Source organism: Mchenga conophoros, linkage group LG12, assembly GCF_057382185.1.
Source record: "Mchenga conophoros isolate Kocher_MC1m ecotype Shallow Benthic linkage group LG12, M_conophoros_male_GT1.1, whole genome shotgun sequence".
NCBI lineage: Eukaryota > Metazoa > Chordata > Actinopteri > Cichliformes > Cichlidae > Mchenga > Mchenga conophoros.
In genome coordinates, this window is record NC_140537.1 from 1,413,416 (window position 1) to 1,432,449 (window position 19,034).

Below are 19,034 nucleotides of genomic sequence, written 5' to 3' on the forward strand. Positions count from 1 at the left end.
AGCAAGCTAGAAGACTGCAAAGTTATGGGAGCAACACATTAACAAGAGAATTCTGAGTAAAACCAGTTACTTTCCCTAGTAACTAGTTACTTTGAAAGTAACGAGTAACTTGAAGTAACTGAGTTACTTTTGAGAGAAGTAACTAGTAATGTAACTAAGTTACTATTTTAAAGTAACTTACCCAACACTGCTATTCTGAGCACACGTAAAAAAAAGTTTGCAGGTGCAAGTGTTGTATTTTGAGGAGAAATTTATTTTGAGCGAAGAAAAGCTGAATTTGAGTGAACAAAATTCATTCCTGCGTGCAAAAACTGTATTTCCGTGTTTGCTATTATCCACACACACCAGCAGCCCCTCTCGCTCAGTTTTTGCATTTGTGCTCGCTCGCAATGTGTCGCTCGCGCTCTCAACATTTCTGCCCGTGCGCGTTCAACTCTTTCTCTACACCGTTATATTTGTGCCACAAAACCAGCCAATCACAGACTTGGATGCAAAAAACTCTGATTGGCTGTTCTGGTCTCCAATCAGCTCGAAATGACGAAATGCAATATCCCAGAATGCATTTCGTTCAAAACTCAAACGAGGCAGTGGCGGAGGAAGACAGAGTTTGAAATATTACTCTGTCTGCGTCACAAAATAAACTTTAAAGATATTTTCCATGCGAGAATGTTTCTGTGTAAACTTCAAATACCATCACATATTTGCACAAGTGCTCTGACGTTTTCGGAGCTGCCTGGCACAAAAATAACGCCATACACCGTAGTGTCACCTGGAAGTGATCACACTGACCGGAACAACAAGATGGCGAGGACTGTGGTGCTTCGGGTAGGCGAAAACAAAACACAACCTGTAACTCGTGTTGACGCTGAAGCTTGTAACGAAGAAAGAAAGCAGCTGATGTGTGTTTGTGTGAGTGATGGGCGAGGTGGGCGCCCACAGGCAGGGATGAGCGTAGTCACGGGAATCGTGGACGTTTCACTATGTAGCCCTGATGCTAACACAGGCTAGCCAGTCTCTGCTAGCTCCCAACAACCCGCTGTTATTATAAGTTAATGCGCCTGAAGCTCGCACACTGTCTTGATGTACTACGTGTTGTATGTGGCAGACATGAGTGTGAGGTATGGTGTAAGAAACATAATAGTTTCCGTGGGAATCTTAAACCAAACTGCTAATCGAAAAAACTACATACACCCGATTAGCCAAAAGTTATCGCGAGGCTGTGAGTTAAACACGATGTACACAAACATGTTAAAACATCCGGGTTTTCATTTTATTAGTAACGAGATTACAGAAACTTTGCTTTCATGTCGTGTTAAATATTCCTGATCCAGCGCTCGTTCACCGCGTCTGTATCATCACACTGTCGTGGGTTCACTCACCGTGGACGTGACACTGAAACAAGACCCCAGATAAAGGACAAACTAAGCTGGGCACTTGGCCGTGCTGTTGTGTGTTCGTCTTCAGTTCTGAGAAACTAGAATCAGTTGTTTGTTCAGCTGATGAAATCAGGTCTGTCACTTTCATTCAGACAAACATTTAAACTCGCTTTTGAAAGTTCAAATGGATTCATTAAAAACACAATGAAATACACGATTGAAGTACTTTTCTTACGCTCTAGTTTTCAGTTCAAACATATAACAAATCCACGTTGTAATAATAAACTTTGACATTTGATCTTTTTCAACTGCAAATTAAGTTAAACTTCATCAAATCTGTTTAATTCAGTCAGATAGTTCTGAGTTTTGTCAAACACACCAACACTGTATCTGTCATAAATGTTGCCATCCGACAGTTTCAAATTACATGCAGTTTATTCCTGATGATACAGCAGCTGTGATAAATCACTATAACATGTTGTTGTCACGTAGAGACAAATTCATATGAAGATATTACTGCTTATTATTGCTGTGAAGCCTTCTTCTTATAACCAGAGCAGCTGCTCAGTCGAATCCTTTTCAGTTGTCCTTGTTGATAAAGACTCATTCTTTGGAAATCTGCCTGCATTTATAAATTAGACCTTTTAACCAGTCAGCCTAAGCAGCTGTGTCCAGAAAGGTTGCCTCAGGTGAAATGGGCCCTCTCGTTTAGTAGTCAAAGTCAGCTTTATTGTCAAAGATCATATGTACAGTCGTACACAGGAATTTGGAATTGCAATGCTCCCCCAGTGTACACTAAAAATACAAAGAGAAGGAAATAAAAACAAAATAAAATAAAAAGTTTTATGTACAACACAATACAACACTACACAATTATTTAAACAGCAGTGTCCAACACAATCGTAGTGATTGTGGGTAAGTTCGTGTGCAGTGGGAGTGGGGCAGTCAATGAAAGGCTGATGGTGGTGGGTCAGAGTTTGTATGTTTGGAGGGGGGGCTCAGAGGGAAGAGGTGCATGCAGGTCTGGAGATCATGTGTGAGAGCAGGGAGTGAATTCAGCATCCTATTGACCTGTGGCGTGCCTGTATCGATAGAGTTAGGATTAGTGTTGCCACACAAAATATCACGTGACCTTACTTTAAAGAAAAAAGGAACACCTACAGAATGAAGCGACGCAGGATTTTCATTTAGTACCATAAGTGTATCTACTCAACATCTTCTAATGAGTTCCAACCTCGGTGACCTCGACCTAAAGGTCAGAGTACGTTTTCTGGGAATCTTGGGAATGTGATAAGTTGAGGATGAGATGATGTAGGATGTTTTAAAGTTGATACCATAGAGTTGAGGGGAGACACTGATGGATTGCAGTAGTTTTTGTAAGAATGTGTTTTAAGCCTGAGACTAGATGAAGGATGATTAGCATGTTTAACGAACAGAAAAAAGACAATTACTGTGTGGATGTCACCTGCCTCTAGGGTTGGGAAACGAGGATTCCTTGGAATCGTTAGTCGGTCTGCCTATAGATCCCAGTTATCAGTTCTTGCACCCTCGTTACGATCAGCTGATTTCAGTTTGTGGAGGAGGAACACAGCAGCGCAGTCCGCAGCGTGGACATGACTTTTATTTTTATTGCACAAAAGGATGAGAGCGTGATGGTAAAGTGAGACTGCTCCAGGACAGAATCACACTATTAACACAACTTCAGCTCTTTACAAGCACCTGCACAGACAACATGCTAACGCTAACGCTAAACTAGCCAAGATCCCAGAGTGACGTTAAAGCTGAGTAAATGCTGACCCCAGACCAGCACCGTTACAAAGTGAGCTGCTGCTGAACTTGAACAGGCAGCAAACTGATGAGCAGTCAGGCTGCAGGTTTCTACCTGTTGATGTTTCTACAGTAGAATCACTTTGAAGTGTCTTTGTGCTGGTTTCATTATGAAATGGGCGATATGACCTGAAATCCATATCACGATATAATTTGAAGCACGTGCGGTAACGATATATATCGTGATATATTCTTTTCTTCTGTATAACGTATTTTCCACACTATAAGGACTTAAAATCCTTTAATTTTCTCAGAAGTCGAGAGTGTGCCTTATGTATGAATTCTGGTTGTGCTTACTGACCTCGAACCGATTTTGGCTGCAGAAATCTGTTAAAAATGTTTTAGTACAACTTTGTAAGCCGCACTGCTTGATGAATCGTCAGAGCATTACGGCTGCCGTAGTGAGGAGCTTCGCGGAGTAATCTGGGTCCAAAACTCCGTCCGCTTCAGGTCCCAAAGTCAAACGAACACTGAGAACATTAATGAATCAATGTTACCGAAGTGGAGGAAGCGCAGTTTTTGGCTTTCTCCATATTTCAACAGTGCTTCATCTCTTTGCTATGACTGTCGCCCGCCATCATTTGCAGATGATAATGGTTGTAGCCGCTGCGATGCTTTCGACCAAAACAGGCGCAGCTTGATGACATCATCAACATGCGCTATCGCGATAGAGCGGTATAGTCAAAATCTCTATCGTTGGCCAAATTTATATCGTTTCTATCGTATATCGTCTCTATCGCCCACCCCTAGTTTCATACATAAACACTCAGAGAAAGATCACGAGTGTCCTCATCAGGATAGCATCTGTGCTGGTGTGTGGGGCTGTAGCCTCAGGTTATATTGTTAAATGGTGATTATGAGACAGTGTGTTTCAGCTTATTTTACAGAGTAACCTGAAAGTAATGTTATGAGTGGTATATATCAGATTTGTTATATCCTCCTCAGCTCCCGTCCCTCTGCTGTGGGATCGTGGCAGAAATGTCCTGTTTTGTCTCTGCTTGATAACCATGTAAGCTGAAGCTTGCTGTGTGTCAGTAACCCACATGTTGTCGTGTGTGTTTCACACATGATGACATGTGACTAGTTTAGTGACACAAACAAACACTTTATTCAGTAAAAACAAGCTGGTGTTGAACTTGTTGGGAAAATGTTTGAACCAGAGAAACTGTGGAGTCCTCTCACAGCAGCCGGCTGTACGTCAGCTGCTATGAATGAATTCACATTATGACATTATTATTCCAGTCAAACCCTGAGGCAACAACATGTTGATACGTTGATAAAACACCTGCAGTTATAATATTGTAAAGTACTAACAAAAGGGCCTCTTTTGCTTTTTATGCAACATTATTCTAAAAATGTTACTGTACGCTCAGATCTACATCACACAGTTGTGCTTTTTTCACTCAGTGCATCAGTATGACTGTAGAAAACTCTTTGAATTTGTTTTTATTTTATGCTAGTATTCAGTCATGTACCGTCGAGGCGTGTTACTGGGCTCAGTATCAGGCTGTCTCTGCTTACGTATGAAGGAGCTGTGTTATCAGTCTGTCTCCAACCGTGGAGGTCCAACCATCACTGCTGCTTGTTCTCTGTTGATTGAAGGCTAACCATAGTAAATACGCATTCATTTCTCTATGTTAAACAGGAGTAAGTTCTGTAACACAGACGGGTGAAGCAGCCGTGTGTCCCCACATCCACCATGAATCTCCAGCAGCCAGCCCCTCCCATCCCCCCTGTCCACCCTGATGTGCAGATGAAGCCTCTTCCCTTCTACGATGTGCTGGATGTTCTGATCAAACCTTCAAGTCTAGGTCTGCTTTCACTTTGTTTTTAACACTGAAAGTCAAATGTTTTATTGGGTTAATACGATAAGAAATGTCGGCCTTTACTCGTGTAAACTGAGCCCAGTGTAGAGCACAGATAAACCATTGCAGGGGTGTCAGACTTCCTGTTCCATGACCTCTTCACAGCAGGTGGATGAACTGCGTCATTTCCTGTGAATTAGAAGCTTTCTCGAGCTTCTCCAGTGTTAGTGCTGCTCATGGTCAGTTAGGTTACATCGAGGGTAGCAGGGATGATTTATGGCGCCCTCACGCTCACCGCGCTGCTTAGTTTGACGTCACATCATGTGTCACAAGACACAAACTTGTGGTGTGTCGACTGGTCTTGATTTTTTACAACCAGGTGCGTTGCCCATCTGGGTGGAAGAGTCTTTTACCCCCATGTTAATGATGCTCCAGAACAGGAGCTCAGAGACGTGCAGATACACAGAAGGAGACGCTGGAACAGTTTGGAAAGAACAAAAACACTCGGCAAAGTCTTGACTTCCAGTTTTGACTTTTCCTCGCCTCTGTCAGCACTGACATGGTGGTGTAGTCTGAGTGGTGACACCTGTGGCTCAGGAGAATACTGCAGTGAGTATTTTATACCCGCAGTACTACTTTAAATGGTCCCAACTAGGGCTGGGCGATATGGCCTAAAATCCATATCGCGATATAATTTGAAGCACGTGCGGTAACGATATATATCGCGATATATTCTTTTCTTCTGTATAACGTATTTTTCACACTATAAGGACTTAAAATCCTTTAATTTTCTCAAAAATCGAGAGAGTGTTCCTTATGTATGAATTCTGGTTGTGCTTACTGACCTCGAACCGATTTTGGCTGCAGAAATCTGTTAAAAATGTTTGATGGATTGTCAGAGCATTACGGCTGCCGTAGGGAGGAGCCTCGCGGAGTAATCTGGGTCCAAAACTCCGTCCGCTTCAGCTCCCAAATCAAACGAACACTGAGAGTTAAAAACGGTCTAAATTCTTTCATCTTTAATAAAATCATCAGCGTTGCTGCTTTATCAGGTGTAACAGTTAGGTTTAACATCCAGGCATCCATGAAAACAGAATTTATTAAATTTAACGGAGTTAGAAGTTAACAGGAAGTTAGCTCGCTAGTTACCACCTAAACATTTCATACCATGTTCTGACTGAGAGATTTTTGAAACTAATTAAAACGTACAGCTCTGCTACCACTTCCAACATAAATGAAGACAGAAACTAAACAGCAGTGATGCTTGCAGGGTTACTGAAGTTGGGCTAGCTGCTATATAATGTTGTGCTACGTGACTGCTAGCGACACAGCTATGTTAGCATAACATTAGCACAGTGAAGCTGGAGGTTGAACGCCAACTTTTTTTCCACTCGATAAAGGTTAACGTGAGGGATTCTGGTGGTCAGGGACAAATGCAATCACATAGCAGGATGCTGTACACGGGCCAAACGTCAGTCAGGAGAACAACTGAGATTATTCATCCACAATACGAGGTTAGTTATTAATATACTGCAACAACATGAGAATAGAACAGCTGCGAGAGAATTCAACATTAATGAATCAATGTTACGGAAGTAGAGGAAGCGCAGTTTTTGGCTTTCCCCATATTTCAAAAGTGCTTCATCTCTTTGCTGTGACTGTCGGCATAATTTGCAGATGATGATGGTTGTAGCCGCTGCGATGCTTTTGACCAAAACAGGCGCAGCTTGATGACATCATCAACATGCGCTAACGTGATTGAGTGGTGTAATCAAAATCTCTATCGTTGGCCAAATTTATATCGTTTCTATCGCCCACCCCTAGTCCCAACATGACTGTTGGAGTGAGTATACTTGGCTCATAACTTGTCCCGTCTGCTTGACAATCAGTACACAATGTTGCCATCTAGAGGACAGAAAATGTAATTAATTTGATTGTCCTAGTCCCAAAAATCTATTTGTAATTTCAGTTAATTACACATCAACAGCATCGAGGACACAGGTGTTTAAATCCAAAAATGTGTTTTTATTTACCCTGAAATATGAAAAATGATGAACAAATCCAAAACTTGGACAGGCAGACCAAGAAAAGAGGTCAACTCGATAAACTCCAAATATTAGCTACAAAAACAAACACAAGACAAACTGGAACTTAAATACTGGGTTAGCTAAACCCTGTGACACACAAGGCTGTCACATGACCAACACTACAAAACAATGAAACTCCAAACACCTCCCCAGCCTGATAAATGAAGCTGTTCAGCAGTCTTTCAGACAGATTCTGGATGCCGTGGTACCTCCTTCCCAAACGCAGGAGGAGTGTGGAGCCATCAACAGCAATGCTGATGGTGCCATGTCGTCTGGAAACCCAGTGATTTGGTTGGTGGATCAGCTGGGTGAGGAGTAGTGGGCTGAGCACACGCTGCTGTGGAGCCTTTTGCGCAGCATGATGTTGTTGGAGGTGTTACTGCTGTTACCATCATGGAACAGGAACTGAACTGAAGTGCAGGAACAGCAGTAGCACATGAGTGGTTTGAGAGCACCAGGGAGGGCGTCCTTTAAGGATGCAGACTGAAACAGGTCGTGGGTGGGTGAGGATGGACTCAGTGTACTCAGGCACATGATGATAAAAGTCACTGCTGTGGGGCAACAGTCAGTATAACAACAGCTAACAGAGAGATGGTGCCGATCTCAGTGGAGAAATCATTGAAGTCAGGATCGTTTGTCCAAAATATAAATGACAGAGAAAGTGTGTGTGTGTGTTGTAACCTGACTTGACAGCCCTGGTTTCTGTTGACAGGAGCGAGTACGGCTCAGAGGTACCACCAGGAAAAATATTTTATCTTTGCGTTGACGCCACAACAAGTTAGAGAAGTGTGCATCTCCCGGTAAGCCTGTTTCTTGATTGGTCAGTTCATCTGCAGTAACTGAAAAAAGTTTTTAAAATCGACTTTAACTGATTTAAACTTTTTCAGAGACTTTCTACCAGGTGGGAGGAGAGACTATATGGTTCAGATTCAGCTGAGGTGAGGATGTTCAGTTTTCTGTAAACACTTAAAGTGACATTTATACACCGAACACAGTGCCTAAAGACAACACGACATTGCAGATTTGATCAATCTAAACCGATGTGTGACTTATACACACTGAATTTTGAGGAAAATTCGTCCTCAAAAAACGAACGGTTTAAAAACAAAAGAAGAAGCTGAAGCGATGATGATCTGGTCCTGATGATCCTGAAAGAGAAAAGGAGGAAGCAGAGATTCCGAGTTCCTCCAGTTCTCACGAGCAGGCAGCAACATGGAGAATATCACAGCGTACATACATGTTTCAGGATGGCAGTTTGAACTCAGAGAGGTCATTCAGATGGACCCAGAGCAGCGTCTAGCTGTGTCTGAGCTACAAACTGTATTTCCATATCATTGAATATTCATACCAGTGCGAGATTTGAGCTACGAGGGCACCTGTTACCAAATGCTGTAATCTGATTGGTCAGATCTCTTGATTCGGAAACGTCAGAAAGCTCCAGCTTGGTTCAGATATACACGGCGGGTGAATTGACGCGGTCGGTGTGAAGAGGGCTTTACATTAGAACCTGACCCCCGTCATATTGTCCTCTGTGAGATGTTAGTGTGGATGTTTTACACTCTGTAGTGGCTGATAAATGAAAACAGGAGAAATACCAGCCCACTGATCTGAACACACTGGGACTGGTCCCTGACTTCCTGTGACAATCAAACCAGATTATTTCTGTCATATTATGACAGTAAACATTCATAAATAACTGCTTGTAACAGATCTCGTTGTTTGCGTTTCAGAAAAAACATTATTGTCCAGATTTTTAAATATAAATACAGCTCTGTCTTATTTCTCCTACAGCAGTTAGGCTCGACCCACTTCTCAGTTAAGAGTAATGATGAAGTCTCAGTTACCTAAATAGAGTATATCAGAGTATATCAGAGTATATCAGAGTATATCTGAGTATATCAGAGTATATCTGAGTATATCTGACTATATCTAAAGTTTCGTACTGGGCTCTGAAATGTTTCTGTGTGTTTTCAGGTTTTGTTTATCAGAGACGAGCTGCCCTCAGGAGGACAATTACCCCAACAGTCTTTGCATAAAGGTCAATGGAAAACTGTTTCCTTTGCCAGTAAGTGCTCGTTGTACTGCAGTCAAACAAGAAGCCAGGCAAACTTTATATTGTGAATATGCTAACGTTGGATTTCTGCCTGCAGGGCTACGCACCGCCACCAAAAAATGGCGTGGAACAGAAGAGACCAGGAAGGCCACTCAACATTACCTCCCTTGTTAGACTCTCATCTGCAGTACCCAATCAGATTTCAGTGACATGGGCACCTGAAATTGGAAAGGTAAGAGAAGAAGCTCAAGTTGGAAATGTTTTAAGCATGCTTATGTTTATGCGCTGTGATGTGTGGAGGTGGTGATGCTCTCTGAATTCACAGGGTTGTAATCTGGATACTGCCACACACACACTTCTCTTTAAAGGAACACATTTACAGTCACATCGTTCTAGTCTCATCTCTGAAGCAAAACAGCAGAATTGGAAGAAACAGCAACCGGGCTCCGGCTGCAGGGACTCACAGCAGCAACAACCTGTTAAAGAGAAACTCACCGTAGATATGAAACAGACAGATGTGTGTATGGGATGTTGTCGAGACACGAGACTTTACCTGATGCCAAACATCAGTGATCCACACTGTGTATGAAGTGTCTCTGTTGTTATTATTAGTGTGACAATGAGAAGCATCAATAGAGATTGACAGACCACGTGATTTTTGCGCATTGCATGCCGGGAACTCGTGGCAAAACAATCCAAGTACCTGCATCAAATGCAAGCATTTGCAGCACCGCAAAATGTTCATTCTTCGGTTCCAATAAATTCTTGCTTTTTCTTTGCCCCCCAAAAAAGTATGTACAAAACGAAGGAGAGCAATGCCGGTCCGTACAAAGACAGACTTGATGAAAAGTCAAAGAAAAGATACGAGGAAAAAATCAAAGGAGTGAAAGGGTCAGACCCTCACGAGCACACAGAGTGGACAAAAGACGTCAGCGTGCTGCCCAACTTTCACCACGCTCATATTTATAATCATACGGTTCTTGGAGTGAGTGCACACACTCGTGAAGTTTAGTAAGTTCAGGTCACTGCAACAAGCCCAGGTACAGTTTACCGCCGGATGGGTGCAGGACCTTGAAATGCACCGTGTAGAACGAAAGACCATCGTACGTATCATAAGTTTACCAGTCTCACAAATCGTCGTCATAAATACACATTCGTTAACCGTTTATTAATAGGACCTTGGAGCTCAACGGTAATTAATTAGTAGTGGAAATAATTTCTGGTAGCATCACAGAAATGTAGCAGTGACAATAATACTGTATGCTGTAATCGTACTGGGCAATTAGTGATAGAAAAAACCTGTTTTATCCTGTGAATAAAAGTATATGTTTTTGTCAATGTACCATAATAACAGAAGCGAAACGCAATATTGTGTCAGGACAATTCACTATTTATGCACAATAAATAAAGGAGCATAGCGCGACAATTTCTGTTCAGCGCCAGACTTGCTTGTAACCTATATCACCAATTATGTTAAGAAAAATGACGCATTAACTACAACAGCAGACTGACCTTTGTGTAAATGCTTAGAGCAGACTAACCTGTGAGCTGGAGGGTTCTGGGACGTTATATTTGGTCTTTGAATGGCTGCGATCCAGGCCATCCGTCGCCTCTTTGTTACTTCGGAAACATGGCTCGAACAATTTCTCTTCAACGACGTAATCCGATAACAACCGATCTCTTTACCCGTCGGCTTCCCGTGGCTGTCATGCGACCGGCTATTGCAGTTAATAATACAACAGCTTCTTGACATTTTTGTGTTTCTTTTTATCGCTGTGTAACTGATTTTAATTGAAAGCCTGCGTGCGCTAGTACCGCTTGCCACGAGTTCCCAGAATCCTTTGTGGTTTTACCCCTGAGTGACGTCACATTTTCAATCTCTATAGCTGAAGCCGGTTGTGTCATTGAACATCTGTTGTTCCTTCCTGTTATTGATGTCATTTTAATCCTGAGCGTGTGTTTGACTCCTGCTGAGTATGAGCCACGCCGTCTTTGTTTCAGACCTACTCCATGTCTGTGTACTTGGTGAGGCAGCTGACGTCTCCCCTGCTCCTGCAAAGACTGAGGATGAAGGGCATCAGGAACCCAGACCACTCCAGAGCACTGAGTAATAATGAGCTTGTTACTGTAACAGTTACAGAGCAGCAGTAACTGTTACAGCAGTAACAAGCCCCCCCCCCACACACACAGTACAGGTCTGATTGTAATCAAATGGTCTTCACCCAAACGTGAGCTGCATGAGCGACTACAACACTGATGCCTCAGCTTTACAGTCTTACTACGACTTTATTCATCCTCCTCACACTTATGTTTCCCGCGTATACTCAGGTAGATCACATGACATCAGGTAGATCACATGACATCAGGTAGATCACATGACATCAGGTCATGCTGACAAACAGCAGAGACATGACAGTTATGTTCTTAGTTATTTCCTGCCTGAGACTGACATGTTCCAGGCAGGAGTCAAAGCTGAGTATAAGACCAGGCTCATAGTGTAGAGATGTGGTGAAGCCCTGTCGTGTGTGTTTCAACCTGTGTCTTTGCATTTTGCCCTCCTCTCTGTGTTCCAGTCAAAGAGAAGCTGACAGCAGATCCAGACAGTGAGATTGCTACAACAAGCCTTCGAGTGTCTCTTATGTGCCCGGTAAATAAGCAGCCATGCAACATGTGACACGTTTGAAGCTCCCTGAAGTTTGAACACTGTGTGTGCTGAGTCCACGAGTCAGAACGAGGTGTCTACATGTAGTGTTACTAACAAGCTCCACCTTAAACCCTCCTCACTGTAGAACTGCACTGATATAGAACTGCAGCCAGACTCTGTTCTATGGGACGTTTTGTGGCTTTGGACCTGAAAATATTTGGACAGCAGCACAAACTAAACTAACACATTCATAACAAAACAGTCAACATGTAAGTAGTGTGCAGGAAAATGACATGAACCAAAACATGAAGAGAAATCTGGACTCATATGTAAACAAATGATAAATGTCATACATGGCTCTTGTCCCGATTCGTGATTGAGGTGAGAGACAAACGACCTCTGGTCCAAGTGCGTCAAAACAATGATTGTATTAAACACGTGTGTGGAAAGATGCACAGCTCGATATTGTCACCCCAGATCTCCCGTCAAAACGTACTTTCAGCATGGTTTTATCATGTCAGGGTTCACGCCCCTTCTCGCGTTAGACAAAACATCACATGTACAGGTTATAATTAACGACAGTTCAACTAGTTTCCGTGTTTAACAGCATTTCCCCCTATATGGTTGTCTGGCTGCTCCAGATGCTTCCTGTAGGCCCGGATCACTAGTTGCCAAGCAGAGACAAAGCTAGATGTCTTTCACCTTTACCCTAGAAATTATACTTCATGTCTATGTGTATGTAAGCGTGTTAGGCACAGGATTGAGTGGTGTAATCAACTCAATCACAATGTACTGTATCACATTCTTATACACTAGGTTGACAATGTGTTGACTAATTGTAACACACAAAACTGACCTGGGTATTGTAGCATGCAGGTCATTTCATCAATATATCAGTTCAGACATAACGCTGAACGACACTTTTAACCTTCATTAGACTGTATGCTTAACGCTATCATGAGCACAAATGTCATACCATGATTGGATATGGGGTGCATAGGGTCAAAAAAATCGGATTTGATGCGCTTTCGCCTGCAGTGTGAACGTAGCCTAAGTAGGAGCTGGTTGGGCCGAGGTCAGGTGAAGGTCATAGTGTTAAAGAAAACCTGCCGAGCTGTGATTATTAAACTCTGCTCGGTTGAGAGGGAACTCCCTCCAGCTCCAGTTGAGGCTGTGTGGTTGAGTCTCCCTGCAGCTTCAGCATTATGACCGTGTGCACATATGCAGAAAGCTGCTGATGATTTGACTCTTACATACGTCACAGATGTTGACACATGAACCTGTAACGCGTTACACACACTCATATTTCCTGAGTTTCACGTATGAGCCGAGTGCTGACCCGCTGTGTTTACCCATCGGCCTGACCTCAGCTTTGTTTCGTCCTGCAGCTGGGTAAGATGCGACTGATGGTGCCATGCAGGGCTGTGACGTGCTCCCATTTGCAGTGTTTCGATGCTGCCCTCTACCTGCAGATGAATGAGAAGAAACCCACCTGGATCTGTCCTGTATGTGACAAGAAGGCTGCGTATGAGAGCCTCATCATTGATGGGTAACTGAGCAGGCCGTCATCACAGAAACATGACATACTGGAGATCATTTAAGCAGGACCACAGCTCCCTTTTTCATTTGATCCACCTCATGTCAGTACATGGGGATCTGCACTGGTCTGTGAGGCCTTCCCCAAACTGCAGCCTCATTCATGCTCCTCCCATCCGCCATTATCTAATAGAAATGCTGTCAAACCTAAATGAGGATGTGGTCCAGCTGGTGAAACACTGAACAATCATCCATGTGTGCTTTATGCACCGTTTGGTGCCCGTATGTGTCAGATACTCAGGTGGACTGATGGCTGAGGTCCACCTGTTGGTGACTTGGATCGGGCCTGGGTAGGCTTGGCCCAATTTATAGTGAGGCTGTGCTCAGCTCAGTGTTGTTTACCTGCGTATCTACCTTACAATATAAAGCACCTCGAGGCGACTGTTGTTGCAATGCTGTATAAATAACACTGAATTGAAGGTGGGACCATGAATGTGACGCTGCAAGTCCGTTAGGTGATGCTGAAGGTGGTCAGTCCATCTGCCCCACAGGCTGAATGAAACTCTGGATGACATGTTGGTGTCCCCAGGTGAGAGAGGTTAGTGACGGGAGAAGATGTTAATGTAAATGAAAGGAACAGAGGTGATGAGAGGTTAACTAGGTTTGATGTTAAGAAGAGAAATGCAAGAGGATGGATCGTGGAAAAGGATGGAAATAGCTTTGTTGAAGATGGAGGTAATATGTGAGCAGAGCCAGGTTCACACAGGTACATCTCATTTAAAGGTACCATCTGAAGAGGTAGGAGACTGTAAGGTGGTGGCAGCAACAGTCTACCTAGGCAGTATAGGATGGATGAAGGTGGAGGAAAGGATTACGTGGTGGAAGCTGAAGGCTGACTGTTGCAAAGAGTTGGGGTCTGGGTTGGACTGAAGCACTACAGCACAACTGCCAAGAAGGTGTTTGGGATAGTGTCTGGATAGAGGAAAGAGGACAAGGAGACTTGGTGGTGGAATGAGAACGTATCCAAAGGAAGAGTTCAGCAGATGGTCTGGGAGGGGATGTAGACAGGAGGCTAGGTGTGCAGCCACGAGAGGAGCGGCAGAAGAAAAGGCTTCATCTGAGGCTGGAGAAAAGACCGATTGGCTGGGACGAGAGATTGAAGGACAGAGATGGGAATGTGCAAGTGAAGGAAGTGCACTGAAAACGTCTTAAACAGGAGCTTACTGTCTCTGTGGAGCCAGAGACAACATACTGAGAGGAAGTGTGGTCCTACATGAGGACGTGTGAGGGTGGAGCAGGACATGTATGAGCACAGTGAGGTTTGTGGGCAGAAGAACAAGAGGAAGACCACAGACGAGGCTCATGTATGTGCTGAAGGAGGACACGGAGAGGGCTGGTGTGACAGAAGAGGATGTTAGGCTGAGATGGAGGCAGACCTGTGGCAGCAGGAGCAGCTGAAAGAAGGAAGAGTCTATCTGAAGCCCAAAGCCTGCAAATACAAGACATCCTCCTCATTTTCCCCTCAGCTATAAAAGACTGATGGGGTCATGTTGTCATTTACACCCAGGTTTGTGAAACTGACCTCACAGCCCAGTTTTAATCTGTGCTGCTGGTTTCAGTCAATACACAACTGTCCTGTTTATAAGGCTGCAGTCAGCTGAGACTGAAGGAGTCAGCTGGAGGATGAAGAAACGTTCCTCCCACTGAAAACATCCAGATGAACAGAATCAACTTCCTGGGATTTCCTGACCAGGATCATTGAGCAGTCATTAAGACTTCAGAGAGTTATTCCTGAAGACTGCTGAAGGAATTACAGGAGCGCTGCCTGAGAACAAACGTGTTCATACTAGAGTTGAACTATAAACTGGTTTTGCTTTTTATACAAGATTTAGATTGTTCAGTGCATGTTTGAATGATTCACTGCAGACATTTATTATTTTCCAAGCAAATGATCAAAACTGAGGCAGGTCTTTAGCCTTCTGCACAGCACTGCACTCCACATATAATGAATATGCATGTAATCTTCCCTGTGCACAGATGCATATGTGATCAGTACTGATGACATCAGACTGAGCTGTTTGGACATCTCTAACACTGACACAGTGCTGACAGCCTGCGTGACGCGTTCGTGTGACCGTACTTCACATCAGTGTTTTACCTCTCTCTCTCTCTGTGTGTCTCTCTGTCTCTGTGTCTCTCTCTCCCTCCCTCCCTCTCTCTCTCTCTCCCTCTCTCTCTCCCTCCCTCCCTCCCTATCTTGTACTAAAGATTGTTCTTGGAGATCCTGAACGACTGCTCGGACGTGGATGAAATCAAGTTCCAGGAGGATGGGACGTGGTGTCCAATGAGACCAAAGAAAGACGCTGTAAAGATCCCCACTCAGTCCGTTCCAAAGGTGGACAGTAAGTATCGTCCCCTGCACACCTGGCAGCTTCTAGATGGTGTGGATTCATGTATATGTGAGTCCTGTGGGCACACAGCACTGGCCTGTATGGTGGGCAGGGCTGCAGAGGCTAGTGTGTTAAAACAAATGTCAGTGGCTGCTTTGATTTAGGAGCTTTGTTAAATAAATAAATAAAATATTTGATTCAACTGTATTTATATATCACCAAATCAAAACAAAGGTCTTCTTAAAGCGCTTTATATCGTAAGATAAAGAGTCGACAATAATACAGAGCAGGACTGAAACTTTGAATGTGAGTCATGGAGAAAGGAGGATAAGGCCTGGGACGACCACAGACTATTAGCATCAGGGGGTGATCACGTGACCCTGTTTCTAAAATAGTTTTGTTCCTGTGTCAACAGAAGTCCTGTAAGTTTCCAAAAGAAGGGTGAAGGATGTTTGCAAAGCTGTTAAAGACTCATTGTTGTCTGCACAGCACTGAGAAATCCTTTTAATCTCACTGGGACAGAACTGGGAGAAATGGATTTATTCATGAATCCATCTTTGTGTCATTGTGTTGTAAATGAAACTGTAGGTTTTTGGTGCTTTGACAGTGTTGTTATCAGACCCAATAACTGAGCTGAAAGAGACGGAGAGGAACCGACTGCGTGTCCAACAAACCTCCTGTGAGGATCAGTAATAACAGACCATCATCTTCTCCCAGTGTCCCAACCTTTAAGTCCACTAATGGACTAAAGAGCTTACAGAGTGGCTCCATACATGCTGATTTTAGCCATAAACCGTCTGTTGGCTGAAACCTCACCTGTAGTAACCAGATTCAATTCAGCTCGTTGAAAGATGTGAAAATGATTGCTGTCGGTCTTTTCTTGGGACGGGAGGAGCAGACTCATGTCAGGTGACCTTTACCTTTCAGCCTCGGCTCCTTTGCGTCAACCGTCGGTGGCCCCTCATTCTACTGAGCCCAGCTGCACCAAGAGGGCGGATGTGATCGATCTGACTATAGAAAGCTCTTCTTCTGATGATGAAGAGGACAAAGACCCTCCACCCAAGAAACGCTGCGTCTACATTTCCAAGAATGAGGAGATGCATGCAAAGGGGTGAGCCATGTTTCAGTTTTCCCGTGAACCATCTGGTGTGACCGCGCTGTACCCCAGCATGTTGATGATTACATGTGTGCTCATCAGCTGTGTGTGTTTGTCTTTGATGTTCTCAGAGTGTTGAGCTACCAGCCCACTGTGCGAGTGCCAAACGTCCAGGCCCTGGACCCGTCGTATCTGAACTCCACACTGGCCGACTATGCAGTCCCCTTCCATCCTTCTGCCTTGGCCTCCATCCCCACAGACATGCAGAGTGAGTCAGAGAAACACTCACTGACTGTCAGCTATGTGCACATGGATACTGTTCAAAATCTGATTCTTCTGTCTTTCAGGTCTGGATCTGTTTTCCTTAATTCAAACTGATCCACAGGTATGTGTTTTATGTTCCCTCCTTTTTTTAATGCTGTCTGAACTGACAGCACAGTGACGCAGTCTCATAATGTTCCTGACATGCAAGCTTTCTGTTTGTTTCAGTTAGAGTGGATTTGACATGTGGTGCCAAATGGTACAAAATTCCAAGATTCAAAGCTCGGCTCTTTTGTGTAAGCAGGTCTGACCAAACGTGGCAAAGATTTAGACGATAGATTAACTTCACGTCACGGCAACAACAACTCTTAGTCTGTGCAAATGTTTCTGTGGAAAGCAGAGTAGCATGTCTCAAATGCAAACACAGTAGCCACATAGTGTGCGAATGAAGAGGTTGGCAGAGGCACTATGCAGGAAACATCTCCTGGTACGCATCTTCAGTGATGTATCCTGGGGCCATCAGGTGTTTCGGGTCTCGCAGCATCATAGACCTTTGCCCAGGCGACCCAGCTGGGGGTGATCAGGCCCCGACTTGCGCACCAGTAGCTACCCACGGATCAGCCCTCTTAATCCACAGCCAGCTTGTGGCTTTCCCTGCTGCCTCGCTCACAACCTGGACGGCGCTCTTCTTCGCTGCTCCAGCCACACCCAGCCGGCCTAGGACTTTGCAGAGCGATCGTCCTGCAAAGCCCCTCCATCCCACCTCTATGGGCTCATAGAAAGTCTTTCAGCCCCTTATCCTGCACTAGTTCCTGGTACTTGGCGTGCTTCCTCTCGTTGACCTCCTCGATCCGCTCTTCCCAGGGCACTGTGCGTTCAGCATGAGCAGATGTTTTGAGCCCTCAGAAATGATGATCATGTGTGGGTGCAGGGATGTTTTTACAGTGTGCTGTTTACCCAGGTCAGCCTGCAGCTGCCAATCAGAGGCTGTGTCTGGGGGCCGGTTGTTGAATGTGGGCGCACCTGGGCTTTCTGTCCAGCCTTAATAAAAGAGATTGGCTTCATCAGAGCATGATGGTGCTTGCTGGTACTGATTGCTGAGGCAATCTTTTCAGCAACTACTCTGAGCACCTGGTCGTGTCGCCAAGAACACGACCATCGGCCAGGGCCTTTGGGCAGCTGCCGAGGATCTATGGTTCCTCTTCCAAAGCACAGGGGACAGGCAGGTGTCTCACTCGTCCCCCACACATGGAGCTTTACTGGGCTTGGCAGGCTGCCTGCACGAGGAATCTGATGCGCTGGAAGTCTGCCTGCATGATGTTTGCCCAGGTGACCTTGAGCTGCAAGGTGCTCTCCCACCTTGTCCACGCTCCCTGCTGCCTGAGACCTCCGGCCCTGCTTACTCGCTCCTCCTCCATACCTGCTCGGACCTCTTCCTGGAGTAGCTGGTGTCTCTCCTTTCCCTGTGCCCTGCAGGCCTGGGCCTTTGGGAAGCACCCCGAGCCTGCTCCCCCTGTTGCTAAGACCCCCACCGGTGTCTTCTGCCTTAGGCGTGACTCTGTCACCTCAACTGCCTTCTCGGCCTTCCACTTTGTTCCTTACCTCCTCACCTTGTTGCCTGCTGATGTTACCTTGCAGTCTTTGGGATCTCTGTACTGTAGGGCTTCTCTTGTGTGCGCCACCTTGAATCCTCTGTGAGACCACTGAAGACAAAGTGTGCTGGAAGAGTAGATGCAGAGCGAAGACGGGTGGCAAATGCACAACCAGAGTTGTGGTGAGTCGTACAGGAGGCTGCACACTAAGGAAGGAGGAAAGGACTTTTATTTTGTAGATGAAAAGAGTGAATGGGACAGGATATGGAGCTGTTAGGGAGCAGCGCTGTAGTAGCTCCATCCCACGGAGGTGTGGAAGTCCGAATCTTTTTTATATGGCATGTCAATTAGTTTGTGTTTTTGTTTG

At 44.6% G+C, this 19,034-nt stretch overlaps 1 protein-coding gene across 2 annotated transcripts in view; it reads left to right on the plus strand.

Moving 5' to 3' along the window:
* The first annotated feature begins 580 nt into the window (after nt 1-580).
* pias2 (protein inhibitor of activated STAT, 2) overlaps nt 581-19,034 on the plus strand; it is a 21,322-nt gene continuing 2,868 nt past the window's right edge. The window contains exons 1-13 of one of the 2 annotated variants that reach the window (XM_085293249.1): nt 581-825; nt 4,849-5,014; nt 7,808-7,895; nt 7,983-8,033; nt 9,070-9,160; nt 9,246-9,380; nt 11,150-11,255; nt 11,722-11,795; nt 13,181-13,341; nt 15,597-15,730; nt 16,646-16,829; nt 16,946-17,082; nt 17,162-17,199. In XM_085293249.1, coding sequence (XP_085149375.1) covers nt 4,903-5,014; nt 7,808-7,895; nt 7,983-8,033; nt 9,070-9,160; nt 9,246-9,380; nt 11,150-11,255; nt 11,722-11,795; nt 13,181-13,341; nt 15,597-15,730; nt 16,646-16,829; nt 16,946-17,082; nt 17,162-17,199 — 1,311 coding nt within the window. In that variant the 5' untranslated portion in view covers nt 581-825; nt 4,849-4,902. Of the gene's footprint in view, nt 826-889; nt 910-4,848; nt 5,015-7,807; nt 7,896-7,982; nt 8,034-9,069; nt 9,161-9,245; nt 9,381-11,149; nt 11,256-11,721; nt 11,796-13,180; nt 13,342-15,596; nt 15,731-16,645; nt 16,830-16,945; nt 17,083-17,161; nt 17,200-19,034 lie in introns of those variants that run through there. The other variant, XM_085293250.1, reaches the window with a different exon arrangement.